We start from the raw sequence: 23,019 nt of genomic DNA, 5'->3' as shown, positions 1-23,019 counted from the left end.
TCTCAGCCTGGCGGGATCAGGGCACAGCCAGGGAGTGGGGCTGCTCAGGCACTGTCCCCCTCCATGCTCAGGTGCCTTGATCTAGCGTCATCCCCTGCAGCACACACACACCTCTGCACAGTTTGCCCCACTCCCTGGCTTCCCGTATGGTCTCTTCATGATTTCATCTTATAATTGCATAGTATTCCATTGTGTATATCTGCCACAACTTCTTTTGCCATTCATTTATCCTTGAAATTTTAGATTGCTTCCATATCCTGGCAATTGAACAAAATACTGAAATGAACACAGATGTGCACAGATCTTTTTGCATGGATGTTGATGTGGGAGCCCTATTCTTACTTTTTGGAGAAATGACCATGATGATTTTCAGAGGCTGATTCAGATGACCATCCTACCAAGAGTGAACAAGTGTTCTGTTTTTACCACATTCCCACCAACACTGGTTGTATCCTGACTTTTTGATATTCTCACTAGTGTGAGATGATTATCTCACTGTTATTTTGATATGCATATCCCTCACAAGAGACTACAAGAATGACTTATTTCTTACTCTTATTTTTTCCTTGTTTGTAGACACCATTTACACAATGCTCCTAGTCACCTAGACTTCCTGATTGGGGGACAGAGGGTGTTGCTCAAGTCTGGGGGCTTACTGAGCCTGCAACTGGGTGGGTAAATGTAATTTGGAGCTCAGGACTAGAAAGCACACCTGTTTCAGTTATAAGCTAGATTTTCCAAACACCATGATATTTCCCCCCTTCTTCACCTACCCTAGTCTCTCTATTCCCCTCCAAGTTCAAAACTCAAATATATATGTATATATATACACATGTATATATATATATACATATATATATATATATGGTAAAGGTAAAGGCCCTCCCATTGATCGTCGATTTGCTCGAGTGGGCCCAGTAACGTCTCCATTGGAGACTTTGTTGTTACTGTGTTTGGCATATCGAATATGCCACGGGGAGCTTGCCAGGCTCTGCCGTGCGGGCAAGATACTCTCGGTAGCTTGCCGGGCTCTCCGAGACGGGCGGAGGAATCGAACTCGGGTCAGCCATGTTGGCCGCTTGTAAGGCGAACACCCTACCGCTGTGCTATCGCTCCAGCCCATATATATATATATATATATATATATATATATATATATATATTTACATGTTTAGGGTCTCTGAGAATCCACAAATCATTGCTTGTTGTCCCTGGAAAATTCAAGGTGAACTACAGAAAATGAGCTTGTCTCCACCTAGCTCCTTCGTGAGAAAGGAGAAGGAACAAGGGAGGGCTGAGTTATTTTTTGTTTGTTTTGTTTTTGTTTTCGCACCACCAACTAGCGGTAGGGTGTTTGCCTTGCACACAGCCAGCCCGGCCAAGCCAGGTTCAATTCTTCCACCCCTCTCGGAGAGCCTGGCAAGCTACTCAGAGTATTCAATATGCCAAACATAGTAACAAGAAGTCTCACAATGGAGACGTTACTGGACCCACTCGAGCAAATCGATGAACAATGGGAGGACAGTGACAGTGTTTTTGTTTTGGTGGGGGGGCATACCTGGCAATGCTCAGGGGTTATTCCTGGCTGTGCTCAGGGAATCAAACCCAGGTCAGCTTTATGCAAGGCTTACCCTTTGTACTATTGCTCTGACTCTGGAGGACTGAGTTCTTATGGCCAATACTCTCAGGCAGTTTGGGTAAGTGATTATACTTCTGGGTATATCTTTATAGGAAGAAAACCCTACATATAGAAACTGTTGTCCCCTTACCAATAAAAATCACGGTACTTAAAATCTGGCAAGCCTAATAAGCAGTACTAATGATTATGAATAAGAAAGAAATTGCATGTAATCTCAAAAATAATAAGCAAAGTCAGATGTACTCTAGTTAACCACACTGTCCCCATACCGGTGTCCTAATTTTCATCATGTGTTTCAGTTATGTAAAACCTCACCACTGTGGGTGGGTGGTAGGTGATGGGCACACAGGACCTCTGGCACTATTTCTGCAACATCTTATGAATCTATATTTAGCTAAAAAGGAAGGTTTTTAAAAGTCAGGCACACACACAAAAAGAACACACTGTATATTCCATTTATGTCAAGATCTAGAACAGGCAGAGCCTTTCTATGGTGAAGGAGATCAGAAAGAATTGGTTCTCTTTGCGGAGCAGGGGAGTGGGAATTAAATGGTAATAGCTTGGAGGACATTTCTGAGCTCAAAGAAACCTTCTGTATCAGGATAGGGATGTGGGCTTCATGGCTTCATGTTTTTATCAAAACTCATTGGACACATACAACTGAGCAATTCACCTTATTGCAAATTATGTACCTCAATTAGAACAAGGGGGAAAACACTCATTTACTGCTTTTGGTTCAAGCAAAACCTCCTGAAGACTTAACTTTTCCCCCCTATTTATCAAGTACCCAATAAAATTATCTACAAAAATATAAGTAAAAACTGCAGGCATGGAGATTTCTGAATCCATTTTTGGTGCCCTTTTGATCTTCAACAATAACCACTGCAAAATTCCATTCAGGGAAATTTTTGCCTTGCTTCTTCTGGCTTTTGAAGGGGTAGATGCCTTAAGGAACATCTTAGGCAGGGTTAAATCTGGGAAATGGAGTTAGCATACTTTCTTGTTGCTAAAGTACACATACTCTGAATTATGAATATCTAAATACAATTTTCATTTACTGCTACATTTCAGAATGATTAAATATAATGAAAGCAAGATTTAAAGAATCCCTACTACCTTAACACAATCTTTATTAATGGAAGTCACAGCTTCACTGAAGCCCCCAAACCCATTTGAAGTCCTCTCTCAAGCCCTCCAAATCCTCAGGACAGGGAAGAACTGTGGCTAAGAACTGGGGGTCCATTTAGAATTCAGAGTCTCATGTTGCTGAAGCAGCATCCTTTTAAGTTTTGCTTTCTCTTCAGCCTACTGTCCACATTGGTTGCTGAAGCCAGATAATGAAACTAAACTGTAAAAATGCATCTCTAATTCCATCATCTTAATTTCCTGTAATGAATTTCTTTTTCACCAGGAGCAATTGCCTTTAGAGTTTCTTGAATTTAGAAAGTCAAGATTTAGAAATTATTTTCATTGTTAGGTGACCACCTATTATGGACCATCTTCTGAATTGCCCCAAGTCCTCATAAGGTAGGTGGAGCCCTCAGAGATGAGGAGAGGCTATTGGGAAAGTGACATGTTCAGGAAGGAGGTCCAGGTAGTGGACTCCCAAGTCTGTCCTTTTTGCACTGGCCCCCAGGGCAGTACTGAGCAGTGTGCTATCATATGGACACATCATATGGACCACCATGGAAGTGAAGATGATGGAACTGTAGAATTGGGGAAAAAGGAATATGGAACACAGGAGAGAATCCCGATCAGCTGAAGAGGGATACTGATTCTAGACTTAGAGAGGAAGAAACCAACTATAAAAAGAACTTCCTTTACTATTAAAATAGGGATAAATAAATCATATAAAATTTAAAGGGAGTGAGGACCCTTGAAATATGACCCAGCCCTAAGCCTATTAAACCTGTCTTACACAAGGGAGCAGAATTCCGATTCCCCTCCCCACAATATCTGCAAAGCCTCCATATCCTTCTTCCTTTGCCTACTTGCCTGCCTCCCCCTCCCTTCCTCCCACCCTTATTTCATTCCTTCCTTCCTATACTGCTCAGAGGTTACCCCTGGTTTAGTACTCAGATGCTCAGGGAGTGCTCCTGACAGTGCTTGGAGGACCATGTAGCATCAGGGGTCAAAGTCTGGTTTCTGGCACGTAAACCATGTATACTAACTTTGAAATATTTTCCTGACCCCCAGTTATTGATTTTGTTCCTGCTGTTTTAGGCCATACCTGATGGAGCTCAGGGTTTATTCCTGGCTCTGTATTCAGCAATCATTCCTTATGATGCCTGGCATCATATGTGGTGCAAGAAATGGAATCTGGGTTGGCTGTGTACAAGGTAAGTGTCTAATCTGCCATATTGTCTTTCTAGTCCCCAATTCTGATTTAAATCTCTATTCTCTTAAATACATGAATTTCCAACAACTTCCTTTTTTTCCCCTTCCCATTTCACAAACTGGGCCACTTCACAGAATCTATTCTCAGATTCCCTTAACTTTCTTGCTATATGGCAAATGCTCCAATATTTTCATTCCATTATAAATTTTTTTGTTGTTGTTGCTTTTGGGCCATATCTGGAAATGTTCAGGAGTTACTTCTGGATCTCCACTCCGGAATCACTCCTGGCAGTGCTCATGAGGGCATATGGGATGTCAGGGATCAAACCTGGGTAGGCTGCATGCAAGGCAAGCACCTTATCCATTCTACCATCTCTCTGGCCTCCCCATTATAAGTTTGATGATGAAAATAAGTCTATAGATAATGGAGGAAATGATGTACAAAAAAGCCTGGTTATACTGAAGGTACAGATTCCCCAAGTCTTATCTGTGATATTGAGGGCTTACCATACTGTCTTCTTAACTATTTCCTTATCTTCCTTCCTTTTTTTGTTTGTTTGTTTGTTTGTAGGCCACACCCAGCACCGCTCAGGGCTTACTTCTGGCTCAGTGTTCAGGGGTTGAACCAAGACTGGCCATGTGCAGTGCTAGTACCTAACCCCTGGCCCTTTATTTACTATATCTCTGGCCCTTTCATTGCCTTTTATAATTTAACAACCACTTCCATAAGAATGACCCTGACCCTACTTTTCAGCTTACTCTAATATCCGATTGTCCACCAGGCAGTGCTCCTGGGTCACTCAAGGACATTCTCTTAAAGTTTTTTGTTTATTTCATTTGTTGGGCCATATCTCACAGTGCGCAGGTCTTATTCCTCACTCTGTGCTCAGGGGTGACTCCTGGTAAGCTCAGGAGACCATATGGGGTACTAGGGATTGAACCCAGGTTGGCAGCATTCAAGGCTAATATCACCCAGTCCCAATTCCCTGGAAGTTTTACATTAAGACCAGTTACCTAATGTCCCTGTTGCCTCTCACCAAATCAGGTCCCTTGCATAGCTCTTATTTCTAATAATAGTACTGTCATCTTCTAAACCATCCAGGCCCCAAATCTTCATGTCAGTTCTCAGTTTAAATCTCTCTCCTTTCCCCATTTTCCACAGCCAAAGTGAAGGGATAGAGCAGGTTCTAAACCATAGGGAACATACTGATCTTACTGAGAAACTTCCGTTTTAGAAAAAGGGAGAGCATGATAATTGCAGGGGTCAGTGGCATAACATAAAGGAAGGAGCATGTGCTCTGCACACAGGAGCCTGGGATCAATCACCCGCCACCACCAGGACTGATCCCAGAGCAACCCCTCAGGTACGGCAAAAATACCCAACTTCACTCCAACCCTCCAAGAATGTCTGCATTGCTGCTGGCACCTTGATCAAGGAATGAGAAATCTTAAGCTTTGCAGGACCCTCTGGGGAGGTGCTTGCAGGCATGGAATAGAGAATGGACAAGGATGTCCAGTGGCAGGGCAGGCCAACCACTCTCTCTGGGGTGTTGCTACCCAGTTCCAACTTCAAAATCTGTGCCATCTGAAGAAGGCACAGTATCCATTTCTCTAAGACTTGAACTCAGAAAATGGGTCAGGCGATGAAAAGAAATTAAAAAAAAATGATGGGCATAGAAAGGAATCCCCAAAAGCAGCAGGATCTGGGTTTTAATAGTGAAGTCACATACCTTTGAGCTACCAAACCAGAAGTACCAGAAGATTTTCCACAGTTACAGGAAGGTGGTTTGTTCCAGGATGTTCTCAAGATATGAGAGCACACAACAGTACACTGGGATGAATCTGGGCTCAAGTAGAACCTTCTCTAGGGTCCAGCAGTGGCAGGAAGAAAACTTAGCTGATGGTGGGGGTAGGGACAGGGAAGCTGTTGGGGCGAGAGGAGGCAAGGGGCTGGGTAGGGAGGGGAAGAGTACAGATTCGGGAACTTTCCTTAGCTCCTGGGCTGTGTCTTCCTGAGTGTGGCCTTTGTAAATCAGAGATCTACCCAACCCCATCCTCATAATCCCCCCTAGACTAATGGTGGCAAACAAATCCTATTTCTGTCAGTGTCACTGCCACTGAGGGCCTGGCCCTTTGAGTTGGTCTCTACTTCTCTCTTTTCCTGTTTCAGAGAGCTCTGCCTGAATTCCAGTACTCTGGAATTCATCATTTCCTTTGCTGATTTTGCAGACAAACTCAGAGTTTGGGTTTTGTCATATTGGGAGTCTCAACACAGCTACAGACCCTGCTAGCTGGTTCAAAAAAAAGTCTGAGGATAACTTTGGATTTTAACTAGAGCAGCCTGCTGATGACTGAAAGTCTTGGGATAATAATAAGGAAATAACATATTTTTTCAAAAGGGGACCATACAGGGCTGGGGATTGAACCAGGGTTGGTCACATGCAAGGCAAGCACCTTGTCCCCAGTACTATATCTCCAGCCCCTGACTAGCATATATTTTGCTTATTATATATATTCTATTCCACCTCTCAAAGTAAGAAAATGTTAAGAAAATGTAAGGAATAGGAACTACGTTATAGTATTATACTGCATTTTTCTATAGCATAAATTTACTCTTTTTAAAAATTAAATCACTATGAGATACAGAGTTACAAAGCTGTTCATGGTCAGGTTTCAGTCACACAGTGTCCCATCACCCATCCTTCCACCAGTGAACATTTCCTATCACCAATGTCCCCAGTTTCTCTCCTGCCACCCTCCTCCCAGCCCGTCTCTATGACAAGCACTTTCTCTCTCTCTCTCTCTCTCTCTCTCTCTCTCTCTCTCTCTCTCTCTCTCTGTCTCTCTCTGTATATATATATAGATAGATATAGATATAGATATAGATATAGATATAGATATAGATATATCTCCCTCCCTCCCTCCCTCCCTTCTTCCCTTCATCCCTTCCTCCTTCCCTCTCTTCCTCCCTCTTTCCTTTTGGGCATTATGGTTTGCAATACAGGTACTGAGAGGTTATTATGTTTGTTCTTCTCCAGAATGATCATTTCCAGCTGTCTTTGTCATAGTGATCCCTTCTCTATCTAAACTGCCTTCTTCCCCAGCACTTGAGGCAGGCTTCCAATTGTGGACTAGTGCTCCTGGTGTAGTTTGTTTCTACTGTTCCTGGGAATTAGTCTCATATTATGTGTTTTTTTTTTTATCCCACAAAGAGAAGGAGGAAATTTATATCTTCTATTTTCAAATGCCCCATCGAAAAAAAAAACCCAAAACTAAAAACCACCCAACCCTGCATCTAAATGGACCTACCCATGCTGTTCAGGGCCAGCTATAATTATATAATCTCAATACATATTTCTATTGAGGGACTCAATAACACTGGCAGCATGAAAATAATGTTTCTTAAGTCTTACTAGCCAATGCATGGCACAAGCAGGAGAAACTTAAATTATGCAGGACTAAACAAAATGGTCTCAATCTTTTCCAAAATGGTGACAGATCATTTTGGTCTAAAACTGCACAATCCTCATAAACACACGCAGCTTCTTTAAGGCAGAGTGTCCATCTAATTTCTAACACTTTCCCAAAGGCTCTGAGCATTCGCGTGCACAATTGATCCTCATTAATTGACAAGCACATCTCAAATCTCATGAATTATTGCATCTAAGATGCTGTTACCTTATCTACAAATGCTATTATGGAACAAAATTCCATCTGAAAAATAATATGAGAAGTGAGGCAGCGCCAATAAAAATAATTTAACTATGCAACCTAATCTGCCACAAAAGACATGATAAAACTCCGGGCACATTTTTCCCTTTCTGCCCTGGTCATAATAAATGGATCGTGTTCTGCTGCCTTTATGCAGGCCTGCACAGCTTGTACTTACTACCTCACTGACTGTCCACTCCCTAACATCAGCTTCTGATGTTTATCATAGAAACGAGACGGGGGACATCAGTCGCTTATCATCAGAAATAGCACCCAGACTGGACTTGTCTTCAGCACTCAAAAGTAGAAACTCTACTTCTTAAAACTATTATTACAGAGACATAGGGATGGCTCTTGTATAAGCGAGGCCTTAAGTTTGATCCATTGTGCTGTCCACAACTGCAAAGCTCTGTCCTAGTGGGACCAGTCTCTGCTATGTGGGACCCCTGGGCTGGCAAACTTTGTGACTTCAGAAATTCGAACCCCATGGCTGGGTGTGCAGTGCCTAGTGAGCACTGCAGCCAGGACAGGCACAAGCACCATGTTAAACAGTGAGGTCTCGGAAGCACCTGTGCAAGCAGCACACCTACAAGGAATGAGTCCTGGAGCTGAAGCAAAAATACAGTGGGTAGGATGTTTGCCTTGCACGCGGCTAACTGAGGTTTAGTCCCCAGCATCCCATATAGTCAGTCCCCTGAGCATCGCCAGGAGTGATTGCTAAGTGCAGAGCCAGAAGTAATCCATGAGCACCACCCCATGTAACCCAAGAGGATAAAAATTCGAGTCCCGAGAGCCAAGCTCGCAAGCAGTGCCACCAAGGGTCTTGGTCATTGCAACAATGGTAACATCAAAGGGAAGGGGAAGGGGACAGCATTCTGTTGGTAAAATGGAATTGCTTTGCGCACGCACTTGTGCCCGCGCGCGCTCACACACACACACACACACACACACACACACACACACACACACACACACCACCCTGCAACGCTCAGGGGCTATTCCTGGCTCTGTGCTCAAGAGTGACTCCTGGCGGTGCTCTGGACCATATGTGGTGCTGGAATTCAGTCCAGGACTGGCTGCATGCAAGGCAAAGTGCCTTACGCCCTCTACTGTCTCTCTGCCCTATTCCTTTCCTTCTTCTTCGACTTTTTTTTTTTTTAAAACTTATCTGGGCTGCTTTTCAGCAGGAGGAGTGAAACAAATGCACAAAGGCTAAATGGACAGCATCTCTGGGAGAAGCTATGGGCTGTTTTTGTAGGGAAATGGGCACCACACATACATAAGGCACAGGTGGGGCAGTGGCTGTGACCTTGGATCCCTGAGGCTTTCTCCCAACCCCACACCCCAACAAACACCTGGTGCAGGTAGCAGCCCACCTGCTGTTACCTCTACTAGGCTGGCAACTGGTGTTAGATAACAGGCAAATTAATGTCACATATCTAGTCCTTTCTGGAACAGTACTTACTTGGACTAATAAGTGGCCTGAATTAGGCAAACAGGTACCACATTCTTTGGTGTTGTCGTTAATTTGTTTTACCAAATTCATCAATATTTCCACAGCACCTTTGTTGATCATTTCATTAAGAAATTCCGGGTTTCCAGAAATAAATTTGATAGTTCCCATACAGTATAAAAAAGCTTCGGTATTAGTGTGTATGTCTTCACTTCTGAGGACCTCCAATAATGATTCTGTCAAAAAGATGAATTATTGCAAGAGCAGAACAGCTGGAGAGAAATATATTAAAGCACTTGCATGTGGCCATCAAGTACAATTTGTGAAATAGTGTTTGTCAGGACAAACATATTTGTCAGAAAATATATTTGTCACAACCTGCATCCAAATGCTTGTTAAGGGTTACTCACATGCTATCAGTAGGAACGCTTATTTTTAGTTAAGCAATATCACAGTATACTAGTAATGAATAGCAAAAGGATAGGATTTTAATACATAAATAAGAAAATTAAGTTTTAAACAGTTAAATGCAATTTTTTACCTCAACTAAGCATTTTAGTTATAAATCTTTAAGTTTCTAGTTACAAAAATGTTGAGCTTTGGTTTGACACTGTAATTATTAACCTTGGTCGGCATTATAGAATAACTAATCACTATAAAGCAATTCAGAGTAAAATGTCAGCTCGTTTTAAAGAACATATTTGTTGTATGAAAGGGAAATTAACCAACTCAAGAACTCTGAACAAAAACCTCAATCACCAAAGAATGGCATATCTGAATATAACACTCACTGTTTCCTTCGCTGTTAAAAATAGCCCTAGAAATAACATACAACTACCGGGTCTAAGAAGTAATCCGGGCAATTCCGATAAGGCCGGTCATGCTATTTCACATTTATTCATGCCAGTGTGATCATTTATCAGAATATCTCTTTGTTTTTAGCTGATTCTGTGTAAGGCACTTCATTCAGTACTAGTTAGGCCTCTTTCGGACTGAGATTTTAAAAGAATAAGGGTAAGATCATTTATTTTGTGTTGCAAGAAGAGGACCCAAAGTATCAAACACATTTTCACCTTCCCTTAGACCAGCAATTCTAATTGTTAAAAGATTTCTATCTGGGTAAATACTCACACATCTTAATGATTTATAGGTATATCAAGAATTAGACATTACTAGCTTGGTAGTTAGAAAATAATAACATTTCTCCACCTACATAGTTGAAACACATCTGAGACATCTTTATGCCAAATTCTGGCAACAGAGGTATCTTTCAACTTTTAGTCATTCCTATTGTTTATCAAAATACCCCAAAATTCATTGTCAAATAAGACTCAGTGTATTTGAGGGGGGTGGAGGGGAGCAGGGAGTTAGCTCAGGGGTACCATGTGCTCCACAGTTTAATCCCTGGTATCACATACTCCTCCCCTTGAGCCCCCAAGATTATCAGGTGTGCCCCCAAACACTACTGGGTGCCCTGGTGGTTTCAGCTTTGTCAGACCTGAGCCCCAGCATCCTTTGCCATGCACTGAACTGTCCAACCTGATTGGCTGAATATGTCTGTGAGTGGCCCCAGGTGTTGTTTTTTCTGTTTTTTAGCCTACTTGATTTTTTTTTTTAATCGAATCACTGTGAGATAGTTACAAAGCTTTCATGATTGAGTTTCAGTCATACAAAGATCTAACACCCCCCTCCACCAGTGCACATTTTCCACCAACAGTGGAAAATGTATCCCTCCTGTTACCCCCACCCGATCCCAACTCCTGCCTTTGTGGCAGGCACCTTCCTTCTTACTCTCTATTTTTGGGCATCATGGTTTACAATTGAGATACTGAGAGAGCCTACTTGAGAAAAAAAATCCCTTATGCCCCTCTGAAGCACACACAAATATATGTGTCTTGTATATTTTTTTCTAATGGCAAATACAAGATCAGGAAATATGTATATTTTTAATAGGGAATGCTTTGTAAAATGAAATGCTAGCTCAAGCATTAAAAAACAAACCAGACTATCCTTCTAGGCTCCAAAAGTTACCATTAAATAAAAAGTGGAAATTATAGCTGACAGAGCGAAATTCAGCACCACATAGATACTGCTTGTACTAGGCAGTGAGATACTCCTGCTATCATTAATTACAATTCTGCTTTCCAAACTTCTCAATTGCAGTCAAGTGCAACATTTGAATGATACTCACCCAGAATGCTGTCATTTCGTATCAGAGAATCATTCTTCTCACTCCTGCTAATTTTAAATATAAGTTTGCAGACAGTAAGAAGATTCTTCCTACTCACTTTAAGCTGCAGAGAAAGAAAACAACATTTCTATTGCAGGGGAAAGAGAAAGGCATGCCATAGTTTTTAAAAACATAAGTAATATCCCTTAAAAGTGGAGCAAGAGTGTATACATATATATAGGTATGTATTTATGGTTTTGGGAGGGCCACACCTGGTAATACTCAGGGGTTACTTGGGAGTCACTCCTGGCGGTGTTTGGGGGACTTGACAGTATTAGACTGAACTAGGGTCAGCGGCATGCAAGGAAAGCACCTCAACCCATGTACCATCTCTGTGCCTCCAGTGTTTAATAAAGTATTTTCTTTTTTTCTTTTTGTTTTTGAGTCAAACCTGTTTGTGCTCAGGGTTTATGCCTGATATTCTACTTAGGCTCACTCCTGGCAAGGGGCTCAGGGGGCCATGTTGGGTGCTTGGGGTCTACTCTAGGTCAGTCACATGCAAGGCAAATGCCTTACCTGCTGTACTAACTATTTCCCCAGCCCCACTCCACCCTCAGGCCCCATCAAAAGTGTTTTTATTTTATTTATTTAAATTTTATTTTAGGCACTGTGGTCTACGAAACTGCTGATGTTAGGGTTTCATGCATAAAATACAAGAGTGTTTTTAAAGTAAGAAGTTCTAAAGAAATCAACTTTGAAAAATTTAGGCCAAGTAGATGCCAACTATGGTTATCTAATTAATTCATTTGTAGTAAATAATACATAAATTATCACTAAGCCTATCTTAGTGACAAGCATTTATTTTTTCACAAAGCCTCCTACTTTCTGTGAGATTACTTTTTAGAGAGCATATATATATATATATATATATACATATATATGGAAAAGTATTGATAAATTTCATTAATGAAACCATTGTTTTAAAACACAAAAACTGCAAATCAAAACCACATAGAATAGAGTACATAGTGGAGGGGAAAGAAAAGAAGGAAATCTGATTCTATCACCTGCATAGAAAAAAATTTAAAAGAATTATTTTCACAATAGGCCATATATGCATGTATTCAAATAATTTTTTAAAATAAATCTAATATTTGAAATAATCAAAGGGATTTTGTTTCAAAGTTTTTCCTAGGGCTGGAGAAACAGTACAGGGGATATGGTCCTTGCCTGTATGTGGTTGACCCTGTTCAATTCGTCATACTATGTAGTCTCCAGAGCACCAGAGCACCACCAGGTATGATCCCAGGTGCCCCTCCCTCTTTAATAAAATAAAATTGCCCTTCTAAACCATAGAAAAGTATTCAAATAAATTAAACATAGGGGCTATAGAGAAGCATACTTTAACACATAATATAGGAGGATTAATAAAACCAAAAATCTAAATTTTTTAATTTTTTTTTTTTTTGCTTTTGGGTCACACCTGGTGATGCACAGGGGCCATTCCTGGCTCTGCACTCAGGAATTACTCCTGGAGGTGCTCAGGGGACCATATGGGACGCTGGGAATTGAACCCGGGTTGGCTGCATGCAAATGCCCTACCTATTGTGCTATTGCTCCAGCCCCCTAAATTAGTTTTATACTTACCTAAAGGAGTGAAACTTTATTACATTTTACATATTCCATATTGGAAAATAATTAAATCAGTTTTGGAGCATCATATGAAGCAGTCACAAAAAAAGTATCATTATGAACACCAGGTTTTCAAGAAAGACATCTGTGATCTCCCCCTAAGTGACTAGACTAACAACACTATACTACATGCAGGAACAGAAAACATGTTTGCAGGAATGAGGTCATCCAAACAAATATATCTATCTGTGCCAAGAGGATGGGCCATTATTTTGTCAGTAAAACTAATTTAATGTTTGTTAATGAGCTCCAAGTTTGTTTAAATAAAAAAAATTATTGGCATTAGATTCATTTCTTAAGGATTCATCCAATGTTTGTGCCACAGTTACTAGGCTCCTGGCGGTGTGGGGGGTGTGGGGGAGTACCACTGGACTCTGTATAAGTCTCTGTTGGAGATCCCAAGACAAATGCAATCAATCAGCGCCTGCCAGGGGGAGGGACACCTCCAGAGTGTCTATCTGTCCCCCTGGGGGTCTCGCCAAGGTATCACAGAGCAACCCTGCTAATTAGGTGTGGCCATTCTCATTTTGCAACCAGGAAGTCTGCTCCTCAGACAGGTCTCAGAAATGGAGCTGGGCCAGCTCTCAGAGAAGCAGCCGCAGGGACAGCTCAGCCCATGAATCAGAATCTGCATTTGAACAAGTTCCTCAGGGGATCCAGGCCAGGGAACAAGTCTCTGGGAGCCTCAGAACAATCACAAGTGACAAAATGAGATTCCTCATGTTCTCAGGAAGGAAAAAGGAAACAAGGGCTTTTAAAAACAATGGCACTTGGGCTGGGGATGTGGTTTGGAGAAGTTGTCTTCCATCTGCGAGGTCCTGGGTTTGAGTCTTACAACAGCCCCCAGAACTTTCTTTTAAAATTGGTAGGTAAAAGTACTGTGGAGGAAAAAAAATCTAGAAAATAAACTGACTAATAAAAAATAGAAAAAATTCTATGCTGATGGCAATACAGACATTCCTTCATATTAGAGGACATATATTGTCTTTTCCTTTTCTTCCCTGTGCTAAGAATAGAACTGAAGACCTCATACAAGTCAGGCAAGCACTCCGACCCTTTAAAAAATACATTTTAATCAGTCTCTACTCTACTGTCAACCTTTCTTTTTTCTTTCCTTTCCTCTTCTCTTCCTTTTGTTTTTTGGGGCCCCATACGGCTATGCGCAAGGATCATGTCTAGTTCTGTGTCCTGGCACTTTGGTGCTACTGACTGAACCAGGGTTGGTTGTGTACAAGGTAAGTGAATCGCCCACTGGACTGTCTCTCCGCCTTCATTAACTGTTAACTTCTAAGATCAAAACTATGGTTTATGACTCATTTACTCATTTATCTACTCATCAGCTACTCAATGTCCCATGGGTGGTACTTGGCATGTTACTATGAATAAATGAATGCCTCTAGTCAACAACCTAATTCTCACCCCTAGTTGTATATTTTTAGAAAAGTGGCATAAGGAAAAACAACTGGTGTCAGAGTTTTCACTACCCTCACCCCATCCAATTTCCATGTTTGTTATCAGGCCAGTTTCTATTAAAAACAAATTATTTTCTCTCTTGATAACGATAAAATTATGATGTTGAGACTTGAAAAGATAATAAAATATCCAATCATGTGCCAGAAAAGTAGACTACTTCATATAAAACTGCACTGCCTGCTAGGCCCATCCCCTCTCCTGGGTTTTCCTTTTTCCCCAGGCCACCCTTGGGTCTCCTCTGTTTAGCACGTACCTCTCAGAGTGTGTGGAGGTGGGGCGGGCATGGGGGGGGCTGGGTGGGGGGTAGGGGTTGGGCCTATTTTGTTCTCTTGTATTCCCAGAATCAAGATACCCTGGCACAAGTGGTCCTTGTAGTGCAGTAATTTGCTTCCTAAGTTAAAAAATAGAAGTCTTTTCTATTTAAAGCAAATTTGGGAATTCAAAGTGAAGTCGACAACATGTATTCTCCCACTATATCTAATCACTGAGGACATAGTAACGATCCTTTTTCTGTTTTATCTCCTGTACTGAATATTGGATAACCCTTTGAATATATTTACATTATATTGTACATATGTACTCTTAAGAAAAACAACTAATATAGGGTCAGGAAGATGCCTCCAGGGCTAGATTCTAGACTTTAAGTGTGGAAGTCCTGGGCTCGATCTCTGGGAATGCATGCTCCCTGAGCACTGAGCCAGAAGTGGTCCCTGAGTACTACCAGGTGTGGCCCCAAAAGGAACAAAATACTTATTAGACTGATGCATTTTTTGTAAGTTTTTGATCCAAAAATTTAAAATCAAACTCTGGCAAACCACTACTTAACCACAGACTGCAAGACATCAAAACAAACATAATACTCACTACATTTTGTCTTTGTTTTGGACTCACACCTGGTGCTGCTTGGAGAACTATTCAGTACTAGGGATCAAACTTGGCGTTCCTGCACTCTTTTAAGACAAAGTTATCTCCCTTGTTCCTTATTTTAAAAAAACTATAAATCATTTGAAATACCTAAATTATAACACTAGTTGATAAAATGAATATGGGTGGAGAGAAAAAATGATATTAAAGCTGCTTTAAAAAAATAAAACTGTTTTTGCTGATTCCTTTCTTTCAATGACTTTTTTTTTGATGATGTGGTTTTTCCTTTTGTTTCTGTTTTTTTTTTTTTTTGAGCTACACCTGGCAATGCTGAGGGGTTACTCCTGGCTCTAGACTCAATAGTTATTCCCAGTGTTGCTTGGGGGACTGAATGGATGCTGGGGATCAAATCTGGGCCAGCCATATGAAAGGAAAGTGTCTTACCCTCTGTACTAACTTTCCAGCCCCTGATGTAATCTTTTTACATTTATATTGAAGTCTGTCACTGGCTCCTAAGCAAAACATTTTGCCAAAAGTTTACAGGAGATTCTGGGTAGCCTGTGGGAAGGTCTTGAACTTGACAGTGCCTGGCCTGGTGGTTTTGTCATTTGCCACCAGGGCTACCCACCTCCACAATGGCTGCAGCCAGGGGAGGCTTGGCCCTGAGCTAGCCTGGCAGTGTCCCAGAGAGGGCCACAACCAACCATGCCTTTAGGTTCCAATGTGTTCACTGCTCAGCTGATCACTTAGACTTTCACCTTAGAATGGTCACACTGTGTCATGCAATTAATGTATCATCAATTGACTTGAATGGTACTTTAAAATAACCAGGATAATATTTCTTCTGCAAAGCATCATGAACAAATTAATAGCTTCTTCCTTAGGAAGAGAAAATTGGGGGCAAGTGGGCACTTGGCCTGAAGCAAAATATCTAGGCTCCAAGTGAAAAACCAAAGGCAATCCCTGGGCAGCTGGCAGTGTGGATGCAATGTCCAGCCTGCCAACCACATCACAGGGCCCTGCTGGGTCGAGGAGGCAGTCAGAATCCAGGGCCAGGGAGGGAACTCAGCAAACATTCAGGTATCTTTCCTTGTCTACATACAACTGTGGACTCCAAATCCTCCCAATGTCTTGTGCTCTTCTTTCTCTTTAATTAAAGCAAACGAATCAATTACCACCAAAATGAGGGGAGATTTAAAAAAATTCTAAACATTTAAAGGAAATGTTGCTGGAACACACATGTAAACTTTTTTTCAAGCTGGGAATGGCAGATAAATAAAAATGTGGTTCTCAAAACCATTGCATCAAATGCAGAGAGCGTACCTTCTGTTTTAGAGAGACATCAGAATGAGAAACGGTGGGCACTGGCCACATGGCAAGTGAGTGTGCCAATGCACGTGCCTTCCCTGTGTGCTTGAAGATTCTTAATTATTTGAATTAGGGGTGTTAATGGAATTGCTTTTAGTTTTATGAAACTGGGTACACAAGGTGTCATTCATTTGTTTTCGCGGCTCTCCTTGGAAGGTTCTGCAATCACTGTGTCTTATCTTTCGGTTCCAACTGTTTATGGCTGTGACAACAAAGCGCTCCCCTCAGACAATGATATACTTTTGTCTGAGACAGAGTTTCTATAGCCTTTTATTTGGTGTCTGGCCTTTTCTTCCAACATCTCACAGGAACCTTCTATGATCACCTTCCCATGACCACATGCAGCTGTTCCTCTGATACAAGTTGGTTCCCAGTGCACCTGGACATTATGTCAGAGGCCCATGGAATGGTAAGTTATGTATTAAGTCACGTGACAGAATCAAGCATCCAGCAGAAACCAGAGGGCAGAGGTCACAGCCTGGGTGTTCTGATATGGATCAGCAGGCAAGTTACTTGAGCAACTGTTTTGAATGTATTTGCCTATTGCTATTTTTTTCCCCAAAAGCCAGCTACAGTCCAAAATTAAGAATTTATTTCAACGTTTTCTTGTACTCAGGCTTTAGTTCCTTAAATAAAACATTCCAGTCAATTTCTGGGATGTCAGTTTTATTACCATAAAAAATATTTTCCCCCACGATTCTAAACACACTACACTTATAATTGGCTCAGTAATATGCACAAATAAAGCATTAGGCACAAGTTTTACAGACTACAGTCTACCAGACCAGAGGAAAGAAAAACTTACTGCTAGGATAAGTTTTGCAAGTTTAAGGCTGAGCAAGTCTGAGCCAATATCAACCAGTTTATAGAGGGTCTTCAGGAGAGCACTTCTTCTCTTAAATTTATTCCCAAGCATGTTTCCTTCCTCTAAAGCATGATGAAGTTGTGTGCAAGCCACACACACTGTTTCGATGTTTTCTGTCAGAGCAAAGAGAGCAAAACAGCACTATGAATGAGGGTCAAGTTTACAATTGGGTGAAACACTGTGTAAGCAAAAACTCTAAAAGGATTTCCCTGAATTTCTTCAAGTTCCTTGGCCAGGTCTTTTGTAATTTTCCTTTCCTTTCCTATAACCTGATTTAAAAAGAAAAATTCCGTAGATCCATTTCCTACCATGACTTAATTACTAGTCAGTCTGTTGGCTTATCTAGAACACACAGTATTTCAAAGAGTCTATTAATGAATGGAATTTCACCTGTGACCGTTGGGCTTTTGTTCCACATGCCTCTACCTCTACCAGGGAGGGCACTGCTCAGAAAGCCACTTGTGTCTCCCCACTTCAGCCCTCTGAGGTCTAATTCCTTGATCTTTGTTCCTTCAAGTTGCTGTTTATATGCTGGCCCCTCAAGAGAAGCTAGTCCCATCCTGCCCACATTCCCCATCCTGCCGTTCTTCACGTGTTCGGGTATGATGTGTATCTTACCCAGTCCCTCCACTCCAAGCCATGCTAAGTGAGAAGAAACCACCTCTCACCGTTCTGTGCATTGACAGTGCATGGTGCAGTGAGAACTCTGGACTAAACCCTGAAACATTACTTCATCTTAATTCATTTTCTTACTGCGCATGCACACAGCCTTGGGCGTTTTCCCTTGAGAATCATGCTCATGATCTAAGGAGGGATTAAAGGGGGAAAAAAAAACCTCAAATTGTCGCCAAAATCCCCAATTCTTTGGAAGGGGCTGTTAGAAGTAGAGGAGACTGAAGGAGGTGGCTTTAGGGTCAGGAAACAGCAAGCCCTAGGACATATTGTAAATGGTCAGCAATGGGAGGAAAGCCATCTCTGAGCATGGCTGCCCTCCACTAAATACTGGTACAGGGAAGACCAGCAGAAGCCGGCAGGGGGCTCTGAGGAGGAGGAGGAGAAGCGGCCAAGGTATAAGGTGTTCCCCTGAAAAACAGCTCTGATAGGTTCCATCACAGAATTTAAAAGTAGGAAACCAATCTTAAATAAATGCCATAATGTGCTCTTCAAAGCCGGCATAGAGGAAGCGTGTGCCTGCAGAAGGAAATGACTCAGGCCATTTTTAGCTCTTTTCAACAATAACATCTAAGAAAAAAAAAGTTAAACCTCAATAGCTAAGTAACCTTCAATGCCTTTCAGTCATGCACTGAAATAAATGAATTGATGGGAAATGACTTAGACCAACTTTAAATAAAGGGGGAAAAAATCTAAACTCTATTGTATGAAAGACTTTTGTTTTGTTGTTTTATTCTTCTTGCGACTGGCCATTTCTTCTCAGACCCCAGGCCAGAGGCCGCTCTCTGACCACAGGTGATCTCTGAGGGCATTTTTCTAATACTGCCCCTCTCTCCCCAACACACACATACAGATGCTTCAGTCTGATGGGGGTCTATGCAAGAGTAGCTGTTTGGGCTTGGCGGAAATGAAAAAGGAAGGTCCAAGGGTCAAGTTGTTAAGCATGAATTCAACTAACTCTTTACACCAGTGGATTTATTATAAATGTCACAAGATGACTTGGATCTGGACTGGGGAAAGGGCTTCGGGGTCAAGGACTCAGCTTTGCAGGCATGGGGACCCAAGTTTGATCCCTAGTACTGCATGACCCCCTGAGCACTGCTGTTACTTTAGATCCCTCCCAACCCCTCAGGCCTGAACAGCACCTGCCACACCACTGGGCCTGAGCATTGAACCATCTGGGGGTCAGAGGTGGTTGTGGAAAGTTGGGTGAATAACAGAAAGCCAATGAACATAGTCTTGAAGTCCCATCTCCCTAAACAAAATGGAAACAAACAGGCCTTCAAAGTAGCAAAGCTCAGAGGGATCAGGAGGGATCCAAGTTTACATCCCTTGCCATGGACCAAGTCAGAGTCATGTGCCCCCTGGCAGCATGCACCAGGAAGAACAAGGTGGCACTCATACCACATGCCCATTCCAATACCAGACTGGGGTCCAACTGTGAGAAAACAGCAGAAAAACTTCATCTATCTGGGAAGTCTATTACTAGCTTCTGTTCCCCAAATGTCAAGATCACAAAAGAGAGGTGACAAATAATCAGAACCTGTGTTCTAGGCTCTTCTTTTTATGGAAAAGAAAAAGTTAGGAAAATTGCATTATTTAAATAAGGCTTGTAATATGTTAAATGAGAATTTCCAGGTCTGTTCCCTGAGTCCTTGTTCCTAAAGACAGTGGCCAAAACCCTTAGAGAAATGGGACATCATGCTGTCATGTTGGCAAATGTCTTTTAAAAGGCTTAAAAAAAGAAAAAGAAAAAAGAAAACAAGATCTCTGTGTGTGTGTGTGTGTGTGTGTATTTGTGTGTGTTAGCAGGGAAATGAGTAAAAAGAAAAAGTGAGCAAGGAGTTTAGGAGGCAGCAGAATGATAAAGCAAGTGTTTTATATTAGGGGTGAAAATTCCGGCAGATTTCTGTGTACCATTTTTGCAACTTTTTCTTCTTTACTGTATCCCCCATATGTTTGGGATTTTTTTTGTTTGGTTGGTTTTGTGGGGCTCAAATCAAGGCCCCAGGAGACATGTGCTCTGCCCCCAAGGCATATGCCCCCAGCTGATTGCAACTTTTCTGGAGTGTGAAATCAGGTCAAAAATAGAAAACTGGAAGAGTCTCAACGGCTGGAGCACTGCCGCACCGCACGGTGGGTCTGAAAGCTCTCTATGGAAACGCCCCCCCACCATGTGCCAAGTGCTCCCCCAGGAGGGGAGAGTCAGCCACATTGCAATTCCCAAACTCCTGCTGGCTTGGTTGGTGTCGGGGTGTCAGAGGCCTCTGACCCCCTCTTAGAATCCTCTCCAGTTCTGCTCCTTCAAGCCTGGTGTGGCTTCACACGGTCAGCTGCTCCTTGATGACTTCCTAGTCTGAGCCTTCCTCCCCCCCCCCCCCCGCACCCCCCCCCCCCCACACACATCCCAGACACTCTTACCTGCTCCTCATGCTGGATATTGCCTGTGTCTTCCCAAGCTAATCTGTCTATTAACCTGAGGGTCAATATTCACGATATCCCTGGGGGTTGTAATCACATTCCTGTGGGTGGGGATCACCATTCCTGTGCCCTACCTGGCAGGGGGCAGGCTCTGTTCACTGAGGCAAGTCATTACTAATGGCTGGGTGTGTGGCTTTTGGTGGCCCTGGGACTGACAAGCTTATCCTAGGTTCCCACATTTACCATAAATTCTGCCAAGGCCCCAGCAGGAAGCCCTGGGAGTGCTCCAGCCCCTGGGACCCTTTGGGAAGTAGGCTTTCATTTAAAAAAAAAAAAATATATATATATATATTTATCAGAGCCTGGCAAGCTATCGGTGGTGTATTCGATATGCCAAAAACATTAACAATAACAGGTCTTATTCCCCTGATGCTGAAAGAGCCTCCAATGTGGAAGCATTGGGAAAGACGAGAAAGGAGAGGCTGCTAAAATCTCAGGGCTGGGATGAATGGACACATTACTGGCACCTACTCGAGTAAATCAATGAACAATGGGATGACAGTGATGCAGTGACATATATATATATATATATATATATATATATATATATATATATATATAAGCTGGAGCGATAGCACAGCGGGTAGGGCGTTCGCCTTACAAGCGGCCAACATGGCTGACTGGAGTTCGATTCCTCCGCCCCTCTCGGAGAGCCCGGCAAGCTACCGAGAGTATTCGATATGCCAGACACAGTAACAACAAAGTCTCCAATGGAGACGTTACTGGGCCCGCTCGAGCAAATCGATGATCAATGGGAGGGCCTTTACCTTTACCTTTACCATATATATATATATATATATATATATATATATATATATATCCTGTAGCCCTTAAAGGGGCCTGGACCTGGGCTCAAGGGCCATAGTGGCAGCTCGCTCTGGAGGAACCTGTTGGAATTCAGGCCTGAAATCCCTGAGCAACGACAGGAGGGAAGAAAATTGGATCAACTCCCCCCCTTGATTCTCCATGGGATTTCCCCAGGTGACCTTGGCAGACCAGTGCATAGCACCAGAGCACTGCAGAGCACCAGAGGGGCATAGAGGCCCACTCCCTAGGCTCTGAAGGGCATCCCCAGCATCCGTGCACCCTTAGCAAGGAAGGACAGGCCCAACGGCATCTGGAAACTGGGTGGGGGGAGGGGGGCACATCTCCCAAGGATGCCAGGAGGCACAATCCCTTATAACCTAGTCTTCTCTTACCTGGCACCCTGCAGAGCTGAAACCAGCATTTCCTTGAGCAGAGAAGAGGATCATTAATTTGCACTGTTATTCCTGGCTCAGAGTACCAGGGATCAAACCTGAATAGGCTGTATGCAAGGCAAACTCCCTGACCAGTGAACCATTGTTCTGGTCCCTTAAAACATAGTTTTACTCACTGAAAATTCAGTTTACAGTTTACATAATACCCATGTCACTGGGTAAGTAAATGACAGATTAGCTTGGGTGTGAGATATGTGAAGAGAAATTATATTTAAATCATCCTAAATGAATCAGGACAATGAGGCACATATAAATAACCACCCAAAATACCCATTCGAAACAAAGCCTGGTGTTTTGGGTTTTTCGTTTACCGCTTCCTAATTCATGCAAAATCGGCATGATCTTTGTATTCCAAAAGACATCCTCCCCTTCCATTTCTGGATCTGTTTCTTGCAAGTTGGCTCTGGAGGCTGCAAAAGAAATGCAGGGAGGAGAGTGAGCCATGGAAAAGGGAAAGCGACCACTGCCCCAAGCAGTGCCCTGCACCTCTCTGAAAGTAAATTAGCTCTACGTTGAAACTAGTCTTGGCCCTCCCCACCCAACAACTCCAGCTAACTCAGAACCAGAACTATGGAGTGTCTAATCAGATCACCCCAAATTAAACTGAGATTGGCTGGTCTCAAGGAGTCAGACCTGTGAACTGAAGCAGGGACAACTGATCCAGGTTCTTATATATGTGTAAAGAGTGAGCTGCAGCATCGGGCCTGGTGGGCTTTGTAGGGGGGCAAGGGGAGACGCCTAGGCTTTGGGAACTGACAGTCACAGTTCAAATTTCAATTTTGTCGTTGTCGTCATCATCATCATCATCTGTTTCTGTTGCTTGAGATTCTGGACCCTCAGGCAGGTTTTCTCCTGCAGACCCACCTCCCATGACTGACAGAGGGTATTCAAGGCCTGCTTCCGTCTCCTTTTGGAACCTCTTGAGCAAAAGGAGATGAGAATATTTGCTTTGGGGTGATGAGACGTGAGCGACACAGTCCAGTGCCTAGCACCTAGCAACAATTGCATTTATAGTGTCACTAGACTATAAACACA

The 23,019-nt window shown here is 42.5% G+C and overlaps 1 protein-coding gene across 1 annotated transcript in view; it reads right to left on the bottom strand.

The window, feature by feature from the left end:
- The window catches only part of ARMC2 (armadillo repeat containing 2), a 134,060-nt gene that overhangs the window by 53,346 nt on the left and 57,695 nt on the right, over positions 1-23,019 (bottom strand). Inside the window, exons 7-10 of the mRNA XM_056125237.1 lie at positions 22,296-22,394; positions 17,513-17,685; positions 11,332-11,434; positions 9,153-9,376 (exon numbers count right to left, since the gene is read on the bottom strand). Coding sequence (XP_055981212.1) covers positions 9,153-9,376; positions 11,332-11,434; positions 17,513-17,685; positions 22,296-22,394 — 599 coding nt within the window. The remainder of the gene's footprint in view (positions 1-9,152; positions 9,377-11,331; positions 11,435-17,512; positions 17,686-22,295; positions 22,395-23,019) is intronic.

The sequence above is a fragment of the Sorex fumeus genome, unplaced genomic scaffold (genome assembly GCF_029834395.1).
Source record: "Sorex fumeus unplaced genomic scaffold, SorFum_2.1 ptg000054l, whole genome shotgun sequence".
Lineage (NCBI taxonomy): Eukaryota > Metazoa > Chordata > Mammalia > Eulipotyphla > Soricidae > Sorex > Sorex fumeus.
Note: the sequence above shows the minus strand (reverse complement) of the source record. Positions and strands in the feature narration are given on the sequence as shown.